Here is a 17,498-nt window from a genome sequence, read left to right on the forward strand (position 1 = left end):
AGGGACTGTATCGGTGGTAACACCTTTTCTTTTCCTGAGTAAGTGTTTCCTGATGGCTCTCTCCGTGCAAGATGCATTCGCTGCTTCTATTTTGCCAGTGGATCCTGATGTTTACTGAGAAGTTACAGAATGGTTTACGCCTGTGTATGTCAAACTTGACAACCACAATCAATTTTATAGTCTAAACTGGAAATACGAAAAAGCTGAAGGTGGTGTGGGATAAAAATACAACTTCACCTACAATCAAGACCAACGTGTTTTGGAGCTGCTTTCCCCTAAGGTTGACACAGAACTATTCAATAGCATTTTATTCTAGTTCTTTTTCCTGACTTCACGTAAAAAGCAAAGAATGTAATCGTGGGCCTCAGAACTTCCATAAATTCCTCTCGGTGTCGCAGGTAAAATAGCTGGGACTCTTGCACATTCTGAACGAAGAAGTAGACATTTCCCGCTTGACAGCGATCATTCCCAGTGCCAAACCCTGGAGTATCACAAACACTCCCAGTGTCAGTCCCATCCCCGAGTCCCCACATGTACGTAGCTGTAACACCTGAGCTGCTGCTGACTCTCTTGGGCTCCTGAGCCACGAATCCTGTGTCTGATAATGTCCTCCTCCTGTCGCCTCCCCATCGGTGAAATACCAGAAAGCGGGGAGGGAGGCGAAGCAACAGTGGTCGCACAGACACCTCCTTTTCCTACCTGAAGGCCTTTCTCATTTGCTCTCTGGCTAGGTTTGGGCATATTTTCTTGACCTTTATGCTTCAAATTAGCCTTGCAAATTGGCTAAAACAAACCTTAGCCTTCAAAGATGTTCTTTTACCGTCACATTCTGGATCCTTCCCAGGCTTCCCCACGCCTGCAGCCCCTGCCACTGAGCAGTGAGGACAGGCGCCCAGTTGACATAACTGACGAGGAAGATCATGGGAACCCGGGGAGAACTGATTGGGTTTGGTACTGGCTCAGCGTTGGTTTCAGCAGTGCCTCCTGAAGCAGCTCCCAGCCTCGGGCCCTGAGAATATGAGCGCAGATTCATTTGCTTCATGGCTGGAAGTCGGGGCGGGCTGGTTGCATTTCGGTGCCATTGTGTGTCGTCAGAGGTGAAACACCAGAGAGTCGCTATGGATTTGGAGTACCCAGTGGTGTTCAAAGCATTGTTTTTAGAAAAGAAAACCTCAAGTGTCTGCGGGTTTTATATTTGGAAGTAGAGAAATGTAAGGGAAAATACGTGGCTCAAGGAAAAAGTGTTTTCTCGAATCTGCCCGGGACGTGATGCCTGGGTGGGAGGCTCGGTGCTTGGCAGAACGTCTTAAGTCACTCTCTGTCTTAGCACCAGGGCCTGTAGGCCAGACTGTGAACATCGCCCTTCCCTGTGACCTGACAGAGCCGAGGCCTGGTCTAGCTGCTGCAAGGCTGAGTTGGCTGCTGTGTTAACCTTGATCCTGTTCTGGGGATGTTTGATGTCTCTGGTTTTGCTCCCAATCTTTCTGGGTGTCCTTTCCCGCAGTGTGCCCTGGAGATGCGAGATTTCCCTTTGGCGGCAGGAGGCACACACCCAGAGGATGCTGGAGCTGCGAGGGGAAAGGACCCACTTCCACAGCGGAGGAAAACAAAGAGGAAAAAGGCACCGAGGCGGCCAGCGCTGAGGGGCGCCCCCTGCTCGCAGTGGGCCTCTGCCACTGCCCTGCGCAGCCGTTCCTGCTGCCGCCCGAGAGGAACTCGGGGAGCCCGTCCTGCCTGTGACTGCAAGCTCAGGATTTCAATCAATGCATTCCAGTAACCCCAAAGTGAGGAGCTCCCCATCAGGAAACGCACAGAGGTGAGGCGGCTGCCCCGCGGGCCCGTGCGACCAAATGGGGAAAGGAAGAGGCCGTAGATAAGGAAATAGTCATAGAAGAGTAAACGCAGCGTTTCTGTCAGTTTTTCTTTGTTACCCTTTTGTCCATCCCCCCTTCCGGTCCTCTTTACCTGGCCTCCTCACCAGAGCACAAACGAAAGGGCCTCCAGCACCACCCAGCGCCACGGTCCAGAACCAAGACAGCAGCCCCTCTGCTGGGAAGCTCTTTCCTCCGGCCCATGTACTGAAGTTGATGTTTTACTAGAATTTTCCTGGTCCCCCTGGGGGCAGTGGCTAGTGTAGCCTCTCCAGTGTGATGCTGCTTGGGGGTGGGGACTGGGCCCTGGCGGGGTGGGGGGTTTCTAACCTGCCAGTCATGGGGTCTCCTGCTCTCGGGACCTCGTGTTCTCAGCGGAGAAGCTGGGCTCCGTTACAGCTGTCCCAGGCCGTCAGCTGGGGGTGGGGTGGCCGTGTGATCTCCGAGACCTGTTTGTTTACTCTGCGCTAGTCTCCGTGTAAGAGTCACTTCTGTGTACATAGAAACCGTTGTCCTTTATTGACAGAAGCCCTAGAGATGGGTCCCCATGTGGCTCTAGGGTTCCCGAGACCTGGCAAGCCTGGTGTGAGCCGCCTCGCCGAGCTGGGAGCGGGTGGAGGGAACCAGCAAGTGGCTGAGGTGAACGGGTGGTGACAGGCCTCCAGGCTCCCTGACCCATGCTAGGGACCGCCTCTCCCTGAGTGTGCCGACCAGCTGCTCCCAGTGTCTGATGGCCCTGTTGTTTGTCTCTTTCAGTAGCCCTAAGTCAAAGCAGGAGGTGATGGTCCGTCCCCCCACAGTGATGTCCCCATCTGGAAACCCCCAGCTGGATTCCAAATTCTCCAACCAGGGTAAACAGGGGGGCTCAGCCAGCCACTCCCAGCCATCCCCCTGTGACTCCAAGAGTGCGGGCCATACCCCTAAAGTGCTCCCTGGCCCAGGTGGGAGCATGGGGCTGAAGAATGGGGCTGGAAATGGTGCCAAGGGCAAGGGGAAAAGGGAGCGAAGTATTTCCGCCGACTCCTTTGATCAGAGAGATCCTGGGACTCCAAACGATGACCCTGACCTGAAAGGTATGTCTATAAGATCTCTGAGACTCAGAGGGAAGTAGGTATTTCGGAGGGAAGGCCTCTGGCATTGGCAAATGTCGGGAGCCCATAGCCAAGTGGGGAGAGCAGGTGTCCAATCAGGAGCTTGCCTTTAAAGTGGAACTGTTTCTTCTCCTTTTCTGATGCTAAAGAATAGTGTGGAACCACCTTGCTGAGGAATTCTTGCTCTCAAGGATGCAGGTGCTGGGGTTATGGTCGCCTGCTCCATGGCCCTAACCATGCTCTGATGGATGCTGGTCTCTGTGCTGTTTGTACTTCAGTATGGAAGCCAGCCGCTCCGGTTTGTCTGTGGGAGCAGCCCCCACTGGAGCAATTTTTCTGGCCTCTCCTTCTCCGTCAGATTAATCCTCCATAACTTGGGTTTTGTGCTGTGCGGTTGCTACTTTGCCAGAATTGTGGGCACAGGGGGATCCCTGGCACTAGTCCAGGTTTGTCACAGCCGGTGCCAATGTGGCAGAGACTTGGTGGCCATGGAAATGGAGTGAGCCAGGAAGAAGGGGACAGTGGCTGTGGGTTTAGGCCTTTTCCTCCTGGTATAAAACCAGAAATCTTAACTGCAGGCCCGCACATGGTCAGTACTCAGGAAGTGGGAGTGTGATTCCCCAGCCCAGATTAGGAGGAGAGCCTGGGGAGCCACCATCGTTTCCCCCTCAGGTCTGTGGGAGCGCTGTGCTGGGTGTGGGCTGCCGTGGCCGGGAAGCCAGATGCAGTTCTGTCCTCAAGGATTTGGGCGCACCCGGACAGCAGACCCTTAAACAACTATGATAGAATGTGTACAATTCAAACTGCTGAAGTAAGAGAAGTTAGGGCTCGGGGGTGTCCAGTCCAGGCCACGTGGTTCTAGAAAGGTTTCCAGGAAGAGGGGACATTATGCCAATATCTGAAGAATGTGGGGAGAGAAGGAGGTGGGGAGCAGTGCTTTATAATTCGTCATGGAGGGAAAAGCATATTTCAGTTCAAATGAGTAGAAGAGGATTCCTCTTAGCAAGGTACTTCCTCCTTGAGGTTTTCAAGGTGGGTTTGTGTTGTGATGCTGTATATGCTGGCGGAAGAGAGGTGTATTTGTTCTGTGACATGAGGTTTTCATTCTTTTAGAATGTAATTCTGCTGACCACATAAAGGCCCAGGACTCACAGCACACACCACACTCGATGACCCCGTCAAATGCTACGGCCCCCCGGTCTTCTCCCCCCTCCCATGGCCAGACTACTGCCCCAGAGCCCGCAGCTGCTCAGAAGACTCCAGCCAAAGTGGTCTATGTGTTTTCTACTGAGATGGCCAATAAGTAAGTTGATGGCTGTGGCTTGCTGTTGGCTTGGCTTTTGTGTCTGGACACCTAAGTTTTTATTCCCATTGAAAATTGCTCTCCTCCCTCATTTGTATTATTATCATTACAGTTAACAGCATAGAAAGAGTTAAAATATAAAACCTTGCCAGATGGCGTAGCTCAGTGGTTGAGCATCAACCTGTGAACCAGGAGGTGATGGTTTGATTCCCGGTCGGGGCATATGTCAGGGTTGTGGGCTCCATCCCCAGTGGGGGGTTGGGGGGTACAGGAGGCAGCTGATCAGTGATTCTCTCTCATCATTGATGTTTCTATCTCTCCCTCTCCCTTCCTTTCTGAAATCAATAATATATATAAAAGTGTATATTATAAAACCAGTATTTATATATAAAACCTCCCCACCCCCACTCCCCAGAGGCAGCCATGATACTTCCTTGGCTTTCCTTGCAAAAATATGTTGTGCTTATGCAAACACACATTATAGACCTTTTAAGCAAAAAGGATTGATTGCATCAAATACTTTTCTACAACTTAGTATTCTTTTTTAAATGACATAAATATTATGTGTCTATTTTAGGATAATTAGAAAATATAAGGGATTTTAAAAGAAAAAAAAATCTCTCAAATTCACCAAGATAACTAACTGTTCTAAACATTTTGGTCACGTGTTTCTGGTGGATGGGGGATCAATGGATTTTTAGTTATTTATAAAAATGTGTCCTGGCTAGTGGGCTCAGTAGTTGAGCATTGATCTGTGAACCAGGAGGTCAATTCCCAGTCAGGGAACATGCCTCAGAGTGGGGCATGCAGGAGGGAGCTAATCAATGAGTCTCTCTCATCATTGATGTTTTATTTCTCTCTCTCTCCCTTCCTCTCTGAAATCTATATATATGTGTGTGTGTATGTATGTGTATGTGTATATCCTATCTAATAAAAGAGAAACATGGTAATTAGCGTACAACTGCTACCCTTCCCATTGGCTAATCAGGGCGATATGCAAATTAACTGCCAGCCAAGATGGCAGCTGGCAGCCAGGCAGCTTGAAACTAACATAAGGCTTGCTTGCTTCAGTGACGGAGGAAACCAACGTTCCCCGCCTGCCTTGCCGGCCTCTGAGCCTGCAGTTTGAAACATTGTAACAAATATAGAAGCTAAACAAAACCCCAGAAACCTGCTTTCAGCCGGCCAGGATCTCAGAGCTGGAGTTATACATTGCTTCGATTATAGAACCCAAACAAACCAGATACCTGCTTTCAGCAGCAGAGGCCTCAGAGCTGGAGCTAGAGCTAAAGCTGGCCCAGAATAAAAAAAGAAAAAGAAAAAAAGGAGCAGTTGGGAGCTTCAGCCCTCAGTCCCTCACCCAGACTGGCCAGGCACCCCAGTGGGGACCCCCCACCCTGAAGGGTGTGTGACCAGCTGCAAACAGTCATCATCCCCTCACCCAGGCTGGCCAGGCACCCCAGTGGGGACCCCCACCCTGAAGGGTGTGTGACCAGCTGCAAACAGCATCATCCCCTCACCCAGGGTGGCCAGGCACCCCAGTGGAGACCCCCACCCTGAAGGGTGTGTGACCAGCTGCAAACAGCCATCATCCCCTCACCCAGGCTGGCCAGGCACCCCAGTGGGGACCCCCACCCTGATCCAGGACACCCTTCAGGGCAAACCAGCCAGCCCCACCCATGCACCAGGCCTCTATCCTATATAGTAAAAGGGTAATATGCCTCCCAGCACCGGGATCAGCGGAGCCGCGAGGCCTCCCAGCACCGGGATCAGTGGAGCCAAGAGGCCTCCTGGCACCGGGATCAGCATGACAGGGGGCAGCGCCCAAACCCCCTGATCGCCCTGCGGCTCTGTGTGTGACAGGGTGCGGCGCCCCCCCCCCCCCCACCACGGGCCCTGCTCTGTGTGTGACAGGGTAGAGCCACAACCTCCCCATCGGCCCTGCCCTGAGTGTGACAGTGGCAGCGCCCCAATCCCCTGATCGGCCCTGCTCTGTGGGTGATAGAGGGCGGTGCCCCAACCCCCTGATCCTCCCTGCTCTGTGTGTGACAGGGGGCGGCGCCCCAACTCCCCTATCGGCCCTGCTCTGTGAGTGACAGGGGGGAGCTCCTCAACCCCCTGATGGGCCCTGCTCTGTGCGTGACGGGGGAGCTCCCCAACCCCCTGATGGGCCCTGCTCTGTGCGTGACAGGGGGCAGCGCCCCAACCCCCGGATTGGCCCTGCTCTGTGCGTGACAGGGGGTGGCGCCGCAACCTCCCCATCGACCCTGCCTTGAGTGTGACGGGGCGGTGCCCCAACCCCCTAATCGGCCCTACCCTGAGGGTGACTGAGGGTGGCATCACAACCTCCCAATCCGCCCTGCTCTGTGCATGACAGGGGGCGGCGCCCCAACTCCCCAATCAGCCCTGCTCTGAGCCTGACCAGGGGCTGCACCTAGGGATTGGGCCTGCCCTCTGCCACCCGGGAGCAGGCCTAAGCCAGCAGGTCGTTATCTCCCGAGGGGTCCCAGACTGCGAGAGAGCACAGGCCAGGCTGAGGGACCCTCCCTTCCCCCCCGAGTGCACAAATTTTTGTGCACCAGGCCTCTAGTATATATATTTTTTCTTTTTAATGTGAATAGGATCCTACACAGTTTTCTGCTGTTTTTTCACTTGAGATTTTTCCGTGAGATACAAAGTGAATCTTGACAGCCTTTGTGATGGTTAGGTGTGCGGGTCCATGCTCACCGTCTCAGGCTGGAGTTTCGAACTAGGATTCTCTATAAAACACCCACCACCGTGTATTGGTTTGAGGGAGAAAACCCTGTGGTTTGTCTCTAATGCCTCTTTTGGGATTTGCTAATGGCTGTCTTTTAATTTTAGAAGTTTGGCAGTAAATGATAGACAGTGAAAACCTGTTTCTGTTGAGCTCGAATCACTCAGCATTTCGAGTGGTTCTCCATACTCCCCTTCCTCCCACTGACAAGTTCGTTCTGGTGGAGGTGCTTTGGGCTCGGTCAGCGAAATAGAAACCAGCCCCGTGTGTGCTCTCTGTCTCCGCAGAGCCGCCGAAGCGGTGCTGAAGGGCCAGGTGGAAACAATCGTCTCTTTCCACATCCAGAACATCTCCAGCAGCAAGGCAGACCGAAGCACAGCCCCTCTGGTATGTGGTTTGGGAGTTGGAACGATGGGTTAAAGGTTCTGCAGGGACCAGAGGTGGGAGCTGGTGACTGTCTTCAATAGGGCAAGGGTCCTAAGCTGCGTTCGGGGCATCTAACCCCATTGGTGAGTTACCGGGAGGGAAAAGGTGAAAAGTAAAACGGGAGTTATGTAGGTATGTTAGGGTTTCCTTCATGTAACTGTCTCTGGGACTATGAATTCAGACCCTGTGTGCAGAGCAGGTTTTAAAAAAATAAACACTCTTGAGCTAGTTGAAGGGCAGAAAAAAGCAACAACTAAAACTACAATATTGGAGTACATACCAGTAAATCATGAAGTCATAGATGAATCAGAGAGTCTCTGTGACTTTCAGATGATTCTTATTTATTTCAAAGAGGACCATTGAGCCCTAGCCGGCTCAGTGGCTGGGGCGCTGGCCTGTGGGCTGAAGGGTCCCGGACTTGATTCCTCGTTAGGGCACAGGCCCGGGTTGTGGGCTCAATGCCCAGTGTGGGCCGTGCAGGAGGCAGCCAATCAATGAACCTCTCTCATCATCGATGTTTCTCTTTCCTCCCTTCCTCTCTGAAATCAATAAAAACATATTTTAAAAAAAGAGAACCATTGAATGTTTTTAATTGCTTGATATTTCCAAAATTATAATAAATTGTCAGTCTGCTTCCTGTCTGGAACATAAGCACCTAATAGACAACTACGCTGGAAAAGCATGCAATGGTGGTTTTGATTCAGGCAGTCCTCCAAACGGAACCAAAAGTACTCCTTGTGTCTGGCATCGCCACTGCCCACCGGTGCTGTGGGGAGATAGGAAGTTCAAAGCAGTCTCTGCTTGCGGGAAGCGTCACGCCGAGTACTGGGATCAGTGTCGACCATGGGACGAGCTAAAGGGCAACAGGACTGAGGGACAATTTAAGATAAAGTAGATGGCATATCAGCAAAGTCCCTCTCTGTTGACATCGCAGAGCCTGGGCTTTCCTGGACTTGGGAAAGGCATTTCCTGTTCCTCACGGTCTCCACTCCTTCAGGGCAGAGGGCGGAGAGATCTGACATTTAAAATGTGTTTGTGTGTGTGTGTGGGGGGGGGGGGGGGGGTGTCTATCTGTATATGTATTTTTAAATTTATGCTTAAATATGTATATATTTAAATTTTAATTGTCCTAGAATGCACAGGGTACAATGCAACTCAAAGCAGCATTTTATTGACTTAATGACAGATCTCATACAGTTTTCACCTCCACCCTCTCTGATGCTAAAATGCAATCAGAAAAGGAGTTAGGCAGGGAATTGGGGATAATTAAATCACCTTTGCCACAAGTCTAAAATAAAAAGGATGGTACTGACATTAATTCTCCCGTCATGGTCACCTGATATGAAATCAGTGCCCACCCCCCACAAACAGACAAAACCTGGTCGACAAAACCAAACCTAAAACGGCACTGGAAGGAAGTGAAGGTGACCTCCACACCCCACTCGGAGTCAGGGTGTGGAAGACACTTTGACTGCACAGGGTCCTACAGGCTCAGGCTCCTGCAGGCTCGTGCCCTGCCCCACACCAGTTCTGCAGACGGATGTGCATGGACACCTGCAGGTGGCACCTCTGTGTACATAGTCACGGAATGTGACCGCTCTCAGGTGTGTCTTTGTGTTTATTCAACACAGACTGTCCCTATGCAGAGACACACATAATGATTTATGTACAAATTTGCACACAGGTAAACATTCCAGAGAGGAAGTGGGGAGCCAGGTAAGGGCCTTAGGGGTTTGGAATACAAACTGGATTCAGTGAGCAGGTAGGAGCAAATGAATCAAAAAGGGACCGTGGGGCGCCCTGGAGGCCGGGAAAGAGCCCCGAGGTGGGGTTTGTGGCTGGGCCCTTCTGGTCTTTAGTTCCTTCAGCGCTGCCAAGGTTTAGACCCAGAACATACATGTCCTTCTTCCCCACACTGACAGCATCCGTGTCACCCGCTGTGAGCGAGGGTGCTTTCTTTCACCCGGGACTCGTGTAGCGTTGGTCCTTAATAAATAATGATAAGGGGACCATCCAGTCTGAGACAAGGACCGTCTCCTTCTATTGGAAAGAACAGATCGAGAGACACCATGCGCCAGGTAGCCTCAGATTTCTCCACGGGTGCTTCCTGCCTCCAGATGATCTTACTGTAGTTAATGTACAAATTCTTATCAAATATGGAGTCAGTGATCACAGCCTGAAAGCAGAAACCAGAGATGCCAGGCTGTGTGGAAACTCAGGGCGAGGAGAGGAGACGCTGGAAGGAGGCGGCCTGCCTGCAGCCTCTGGCTGGGGCGGAGTGGGACAGCACTTTCTCTCTCAGCTGAAAACATCAGGCCTTTTGATTGACAGTGAGACGTCTGCATACACGGTTGTACTTTCGGGGAAAATAAGAAGGTGTTACGTACAGCCTCCCACATACCAAGGAACTGATCTTGCCCTGAATCAGAAACACATAGCAGACATGTGATACCAAACCTGTTCCTCGAAATAGATACTCAAATGTATTCGCTTGGCAGTGGCTCTCCCTGGCAGGCTGAGACAGTTATTGGAACCTAATCTTCAGTGAGGGGAAGAGGAGGCTAGTTGACAGTAAAGGGGAAGAAAAAAATCAGAATGCCTCCACGTCCGAAGTGGGGTCGTACATGGGCCATTTCCATAGCAAGTGTCAATGTAGATGTGTGTGACTGAGCCCTTTAGAACATATCTTGCTCTTTTAATTGCCCTTTTGTTGAATTTACCAGTGATGTTTTAAATCTCATTTATGTGCAGAACACACAGATATCTGCCCTTCGGAACGATCTGAAACCTCTCCCACAACAGCCCCCAGCTCCGGCCAACCAAGACCAGAATTCTTCCCAGAATGCCCGGCTACAGCCAACTCCACCCATTTCGGCACCAGCACCCAAGCCTGCCGCGCCCCTGCGTCCCCTGGACCGGGACAGCCCCGGGGCAGAAAACAAACTGCTTCCTTCGGTGGGCAGTCCTGCCAGCTCCACTCCACTGCCCCCAGATGGCACTGGGCCCAACTTGACGCCCAACAACCGAGCAGTGACCCCCGTCTCGCAGGGGAGCAGTAGCTCCTCCACAGATCCCAAAGCCCCGCCGCCGCCTCCACTGCCCAGTGCAGAGCCCCCCGCCCTGGGGGAGAACCCCGATGGCCTGTCTCAGGAGCAGCTGGAGCACCGGGAGCGCTCCTTACAGACGCTCAGAGACATCCAGCGCATGCTTTTCCCCGATGAGAAGGAATTCACAGGACAAAGTGGGGGGCCCCAGCAGAATCCTGGGGTATTAGATGGGCCTCAGAAAAAACCGGAAGGGCCGATACAGGCCATGATGGCTCAGTCCCAAAGCCTAGGGAAGGGACCTGGGCCCCGGACAGATGTGGGAGCTCCATTTGGCCCCCAAGGACATAGAGATGTGCCCTTCTCTCCAGATGAAATGGTTCCGCCTTCCATGAACGCTCAGCCTGGGCCCATGGGCCCCGACCACCTGGATCACATGACCCCTGAGCAGATAGCCTGGCTGAAGCTGCAGCAGGAGTTCTATGAGGAGAAGAGGAGGAAGCAGGAGCAGGTGGTGGTGCAGCAGTGCTCCCTCCAGGACATGATGGTCCATCCGCACGGGCCTCGGGGGGTGGTCCGGGGGCCGCCCCCTCCGTACCAGATGGCCCCCGGTGAAGGCTGGGGGCCTGGGGGTGCAGAGCCGTTTGCTGATGGGATCAGCATGCCGCATTCTCTGCCCCCGAGGGGCATGGCTCCCCACCCCAATATGCCAGGGAGCCAGATGCGCCTCCCGGGCTTCGCAGGGATGATCAACTCTGAAATGGAGGCGCCCAGTGTCCCCAACCCAGCATCGAGACCAGGTCTTTCTGGAGTCAGTTGGCCGGATGAGGTGCCAAAAATCCCAGACGGTCGGAACTTCCCGCCTGGCCAGGGCATCTTCAGCGGCCCCGGCCGAGGGGAGCGCTTCCCGGCCCCCCAGGGCTTGTCTGAGGAGATGTTCCAGCAGCAGCTGGCAGAGAAGCAGCTGGGCCTCCCTCCGGGGATGAGCATGGACGGCATCAGGCCCAGCCTGGACATGAACAGGATGCTCCCCGGCTCCCAGCGACACATGGAATCGGGGAACAACCCCATTTTCCCTCGGATCCCAGTGGAGGGCCCTCTGAGTCCTTCCAGGGGGGACTTTCCGAAAGGAATGCCCCCGCAGATGGGCCCTGGGCGGGACCTGGAGTTTGGGATGGTTCCCAGTGGGATGAAGGGAGATGTCAGTCTGAACGTCAACATGGCATCCAACTCTCAGATGATACCTCAGAAGCTGAGAGAGGCTGGGGCGGGCCCTGAGGAGATGATGAAACTGCGCCCCGGGGGCGCGGACTTGCTGCCCGCTCAGCAGAAGATGGTGCCCCTGCCGTTCGGGGAGCACCCTCAGCAAGAGTATGGCATGGGCCCCAGGCCGTTCCTCCCCGTGTCTCAGGGTCCAGGCAGCAGCAGTGGCTTGCGGAATCTCAGAGAATCCATCGGGCCTGACCAAAGGACTAACAGCCGGCTCAGTCACATGCCACCACTACCTCTCAACCCTCCCAGCAACCCCCCGAGCCTCAGCACCGCTGCTCCGGTCCAGCGTGGCCTGGGGCGGAAGCCCTTGGATATCTCTGTGGCAGGCGGCCAGGTGCACTCCCCGGGCATTAACCCCCTGAAGTCTCCCACGATGCGCCAGGTCCAGTCCCCGATGCTGGGCTCGCCCTCCGGGAATCTCAAGTCCCCCCAGACTCCATCGCAGCTGGCAGGCATGCTGGCGGGCCCAGCTGCTGCTGCTTCCATTAAGTCCCCCCCTGTCTTGGGGTCTGCTGCTGCTTCGCCTGTTCACCTCAAGTCTCCGTCACTTCCTGCCCCGTCGCCCGGATGGACCTCCTCTCCGAAACCTCCCCTCCAGAGCCCCGGGATCCCTCCCAACCATAAAGCGCCCCTCACCATGGCCTCCCCGGCCTTGCTGGGAAGCGTGGAGTCAGGTCAGTGCTCGCGTCCTTGCGGTCACCTTGTAGCTGGAGACGGCGAACGCCAGTCTTACTGCAGGAAAACTGCTGTCCTCACTTACCATGCAGCCAGAGGAGGTGGCCTTTGCCAGCGGACATCTTTGTTGGCAAAGTGCGTGACCAGTACTTCCCTGGGGTCCTGCAGGCGTGTCAGATCCCGAAAGAGGACACAGGCTGTTAGTGCCGAAGGCACCTGTCAGATGGGTAAAAGGAGAAGGGAAATGGGAAATCAGTCCTTTCACAGAATAATTTACATTTGCAAAGTAAAATGTCAGCATTGGGTAAATGCGGCTTTAAACAACAGACCTCCCCACTTCAGGGGGCTGCCCTCGCATCGAGAGAGTCTGCGTCTAATCCCAGGCTGAGGAGAGGCTGCGGAGACCTCAGGGTTCTCGCACATACGAGCCCCCCGCCCCCCGGGAGACTGCTGTTCTCACGATCAGCTGCAGTTTATTGGTATTTTCCTCCCAGGAGAGGCTCTCATGATGGTGGTGGTTTGTGAACGAGACCAGAGGTGGCCGAGGAAGATAAGCACTGGGGTGTAAATACCAGGTCCGAGCTGTCTCCACTTGAGAAAGATTAGAATCAAAATGAGACAAGATTTATCCTATAAGCCAGAGTGTTTCTCTCTGTGGGGTAGCATTTCACAAAAGCTGTATAGTGGGACAGCCCCCTCAGACCTTTTTAGTTCAGACTGGTTGTGGAAATTAATCAAGAGCGTGTATAGGGCCCAGCCTGTGTGGCTCAGTGGTTGAGCATCGACCCATGGAGGTCACAGTTCAGTTCCCAGTCTGGACACATGCCCGGTTGCAGGCTCAGTCCCCAGTAGAGGACGTGCAGGAGGTAGTCAATAGATGATTCTCTGTCATCATTGATATTTCTATTTCTATCTCTCTCTCTTACACTCTCCCTCTCTCTGAAATCAATAAAAAACACACACATAAAAACAAGAGCGTGTGTAGGGTGATGGGATAGTACCTGGGGTCAGAGCGCTAGTCTGGCCTCACACTATGCTAATCCCTGACTCAAATCCTAAATTGCAATGGGCAGGGGAACAGTGCACTTATTTCACATTATTTTAGCAAAATCATGGTCTGTGAACCGTCTTTCCCAGCCTGCACTAATATTTTTAACGCATTCTTGCTGTGTTTGTCTTCCCCTCTGCGGACCTGTCACCTCCGCCTCATGCTGCCGTCTCCCTCTGTCCACACACGGCGCTTGACTGGAAGATGGATGATTTGTGTCCTGGGTCTAATAACACTGCCCTGTTCCTCGGCCTCCTCCCTGGCCGTGCTCGTTCACAGAGGCCCACGAGCCGTCAGGAGGAATCTGACTCCCTGCCCACTTCTGTTTCCTTTGCTGTCTTCTCCTAGGTGGCCCCCCGCCGCCCACAGCCAGCCAGCCTGCCCCTGTGAACCTGCCGGGCAGCCTCCCTTCCAGCACACCGTACACCATGCCTCCAGAGCCCACCCTGTCCCAGAACCCGCTGTCCATCATGATGTCTCGAATGTCCAAGTTTGCAATGCCCAGCTCTACCCCGTTATACCACGACGCCATCAAGACCGTGGCCAGCTCGGACGACGACTCGCCTCCCGCTCGTTCTCCCAACTTGCCATCCATGAATAACATGCCAGGTAAGAGCCAGGGAGACGGGATGTAGAGCTGGTGCCAGAGAGGAGAAACTTCTCGCATGTTTTCTTGATAACTACAGACCTCGACAGGTGGACGTTCTAAGAGGATTCAGCGTGTGCTTCTGAGAGAGCAGGTTTCCTCAGAGAAGCTCTGGGGCTTCTGTTCCCCGGGTTTGGGGCGGGTGTGGCCCTCCTGAGGCCGCACTGAAAGCAGTTTCTTCTTAACGTGCTGGTTAGAGTGTCTTTAGTTCCCCAGCGTTTCCTGAAAGGGCAGCCTCAAACCACAAGCAGCCATAGGATTTCAGACGGTGGAAGCCCGTTTCCTAGAGAAACACTTGAGGCTAGAGAGGAAACTCCTCCCCTCGTCCGCACTCTCCCACGCCTCTCTAGCCCCGTCTCACGAACACCAAGGGACGTCATCTGGGGGGTGGGGTGGGCAGCAGAGACACTGACTTCTCAGCCATTCTGATTGCTAGGAACGCTCTTTATCCCGGCCATCCTGATTAATCAGGGCGGGACGTGCTGTGCGGACCGGGCAAGCATCGTCCTCACACACTGAGTGGAGATTCCATAGAGACCAGCTACTGCAGTGCCCCTTCTTCATTGGAAGTGACCGTTTCTCTAGCATTCCGTGTGACCCGAGTGTGAAATGCCCCTCCATAAGGCAGTGTAACCTGATAATCCCCGTGTCAATCGCTGAAGCTGTCCTTGTTATTTCTGGTTCTTGGACTTTCAGGGCTACTTAATCTTCCTTCTCAAAAAAGCCCTGTGCTTAAGTCATTTAGACACATTGTTTGCTTCTATATTAGAAGACTATCTACTCATTTGCATACTAGTTTGTAACTTTTCACACAGGAGACTGTTCCTAGCTGTCTTCTACATACACCTGTGTCCTACCGTGTCGGACAATGATATATTGTCGTGGAGAGCTGGCTGGTGTGCCCCCAGATGTGCTATCATCTGACCGAGGGCAGGGGCTGTGCATTGTGTGTTTCCCTACGAAGTTACCATGCACATTTGGTGCACAATAATTGTTTTGTTAATTTGATTATAGTACTGAGTTGCTTTCAGTTAAGTTGATACCTTTTCTATCTTTATTTTTCTAGGACTGGGCATTAATACACAGAATCCTCGAATTTCAGGTCCAAACCCCGTGGTCCCGATGCCAACCCTCAGCCCCATGGGAATGACCCAGCCGCTTTCTCACTCCAATCAGATGCCGTCTCCAAATGCCATGGGGCCCAGCATACCTCCTCACGGGGTCCCCCTGGGGCCGGGCTTGATGTCCCACAATCCTCTCATGGGGCACGGGTCCCAGGAGCCTCCGATGGCGCCTCAAGGACGGATGGGCTTTCCCCAGGGCTTCCCTCCAGTACAGTCTCCCCCCCAGCAGGTTCCTTTCCCCCACAACGGCCCCAGTGGGGGGCAGGGCAGCTTCCCAGGAGGCATGGGTTTCCCCGGAGAAGGCCCCCTGGGCCGCCCCAGCAACCTGCCCCCGAGTTCAGCAGACGCAGCACTTTGTAAGCCTGGAGGCCCGGGGGGCCCTGACTCTTTCGCCGTCCTGGGGAACAGCATGCCTTCAGTGTTTACAGACCCAGACCTGCAGGAGGTCATCCGACCTGGAGCCACCGGCATCCCCGAGTTTGACCTGTCTCGCATCATTCCCTCGGAGAAGCCCAGCCAGACGCTGCAGTACTTCCCTCGCGGGGAAGTCCCGGGCCGCAAACAGCCCCAGGGGCCCGGGCCTGGCTTTTCGCACATGCAGGGGATGATGGGCGAGCAAGCCCCCAGGATGGGACTGGCATTACCTGGCATGGGAGGTCCAGGCCCCGTGGGAACTCCAGACATCCCTCTTGGCACAGCTCCGTCCATGCCAGGCCACAACCCAATGAGACCACCAGCCTTTCTCCAGCAAGGCATGATGGGACCGCACCATCGGATGATGTCACCAGCACAATCGGCAATGCCCGGCCAGCCCGCCCTGATGAGCAATCCAGCTGCTGCCGTGGGCATGATCCCTGGCAAGGATCGGGGACCGGCCGGGCTCTATCCCCACCCTGGGCCCGTGGGCTCTCCGGGCATGATGATGTCCATGCAGGGCATGATGGGACCCCAACAGAACATCATGGTCCCCCCACAGATGCGGCCCCGGGGCATGGCCGCCGACGTGGGCATGGGTGGATTCGGTCAAGGACCTGGCAACCCAGGAAACATGATGTTTTAAGCTGCTACGATTGGATGTGCCGATCCTCGTCCGGATGAGATTTCAGTCCTGAGGGCTGCTTAGGGGCCCCAGGAGACTGTCGGTCATGCAATAGGAGAACAGAGGCCCGAGGGCTGCTTTGGGGGAGGGGGGAACTCGAGAATGTATGGATTTACCAGAAAACAAATGATTCATTTAATCAACAGGTGTGTGTTTTTTAAGATTTATTTTTTAAAGATTATTTTTGTGGACTTGGGTATCCCATGATGGCACCTCCTTTTGGGAATCTGTAGCCGTGCTTTAGAATTGCCATCGGTCACGTGTTGCACCGTTCTCTGTATGTTTACGTCCTTTGGACTGGCTTCTCCCAGGATTCTTTTCTGGTTTTGTTTCCGCTTTGGGCTTTATTTTTGCGTGTACTGTACTATATTGTAAAAGGGATTTTAGCAGAGACGGAAGTCTTTGGGACGCGAGGAGAACAGGATGCTGGGCTGTTTACTTTAGGTGGAGAATCCATCTTCAGACCTTTGGACTATTTTCAACTCCAGTGTACAGAAAAACCAAACTACGACCTCAGAGCAGAGTATTAATGAAAAGCACAAAAAAAGGAACTAAGTTCAGCAAGGGGTGGGGGGAGGGGGAAATATTTTCTTTTTAAAGATCATGACATTTAGGACATCTTGTTTTTCAGTTCAAGAGTCTTCAGCACTGTCTCCCCGTCTGCAACCCACCGTCCGTTCTCTCGTTTTCCCTCCCCTCCTTCCCACCTCCTTGGTTAGCGTTTCCTTCCCTCGTGTCCCCAGGGGCGGCCCCTGCTTCCCTCTTCTCTGTCCCCTTTGGCAGCTGCAATACACGGCGTTATTTTGGGGAAGTAACCCGACAGACTCCTTCATGCCGGCGGCCTCCTGGCTTCGGGGGGAAGCCCGTCTTTGGAATCTCCAGGGTCTTCTTTCCCTTCGTCTTTTCTTCCCCAGTATACCTTGCTTTTTGTTCTTTTATTAGGAATTCCCAAGTGAATTTTATTAATGTGGGAGTGGAACAGATGCTAAAAGCTACCCAGGATTTTGTTTTTAATTTTGTGGTTCCTCCCCTCCCCGCTCCCATGCGTAAAACGTTCTGTGTAACCTCCATTAAATTTGGTACAAAACCACTCACCAGAGCTGTGGTGTCAGAAAATAAATATATTGTTTCTTACAAAAGTGAA

The 17,498-nt window shown here is 53.5% G+C and overlaps 2 protein-coding genes across 6 annotated transcripts in view; both read left to right on the top strand.

The window, feature by feature from the left end:
- LOC132220879 (uncharacterized) overlaps positions 1 to 1,777 on the top strand; it is an 81,977-nt gene extending 80,200 nt beyond the window's left edge. For all 5 annotated transcript variants that reach the window (XM_059674534.1, XM_059674533.1, XM_059674530.1 and 2 more), the window contains one exon: positions 1,505 to 1,777. In XM_059674534.1, coding sequence (XP_059530517.1) covers positions 1,517 to 1,777 — 261 coding nt within the window. In that variant the 5' untranslated portion in view covers positions 1,505 to 1,516. The remainder of the gene's footprint in view (positions 1 to 1,504) is intronic.
- BCL9 (BCL9 transcription coactivator) lies at positions 1,682 to 17,498 on the top strand. The gene is made up of 7 exons (XM_059674529.1): positions 1,682 to 1,816; positions 2,628 to 2,944; positions 4,076 to 4,265; positions 7,308 to 7,407; positions 10,198 to 12,436; positions 13,834 to 14,094; positions 15,198 to 17,498. The coding sequence occupies exons 1-7, from the start codon at positions 1,764 to 1,766 to the stop codon at positions 16,313 to 16,315; spliced, it is 4,278 nt and encodes a 1,425-aa protein (XP_059530512.1). The 5' UTR covers positions 1,682 to 1,763; the 3' UTR covers positions 16,316 to 17,498.

Source organism: Myotis daubentonii, chromosome 18, assembly GCF_963259705.1.
Source record: "Myotis daubentonii chromosome 18, mMyoDau2.1, whole genome shotgun sequence".
In the NCBI taxonomy this organism is placed as follows: Eukaryota; Metazoa; Chordata; class Mammalia; order Chiroptera; family Vespertilionidae; genus Myotis; species Myotis daubentonii.

Excerpts from the sequence above, each read along its gene's own strand:
- BCL9 (XM_059674529.1), top strand. The coding sequence starts at position 1,764 with ATGCATTCCAGTAACCCCAAAGTGAGGAGCTCCCCATCAGGAAACGCA. Across the intron at positions 1,817-2,627 it reads CCATCAGGAAACGCACAGAG|TAGCCCTAAGTCAAAGCAGG; the intron begins GTGAGGCGGCTG and ends TGTCTCTTTCAG. Across the intron at positions 14,095-15,197 it reads ATCCATGAATAACATGCCAG|GACTGGGCATTAATACACAG; the intron begins GTAAGAGCCAGG and ends TTATTTTTCTAG.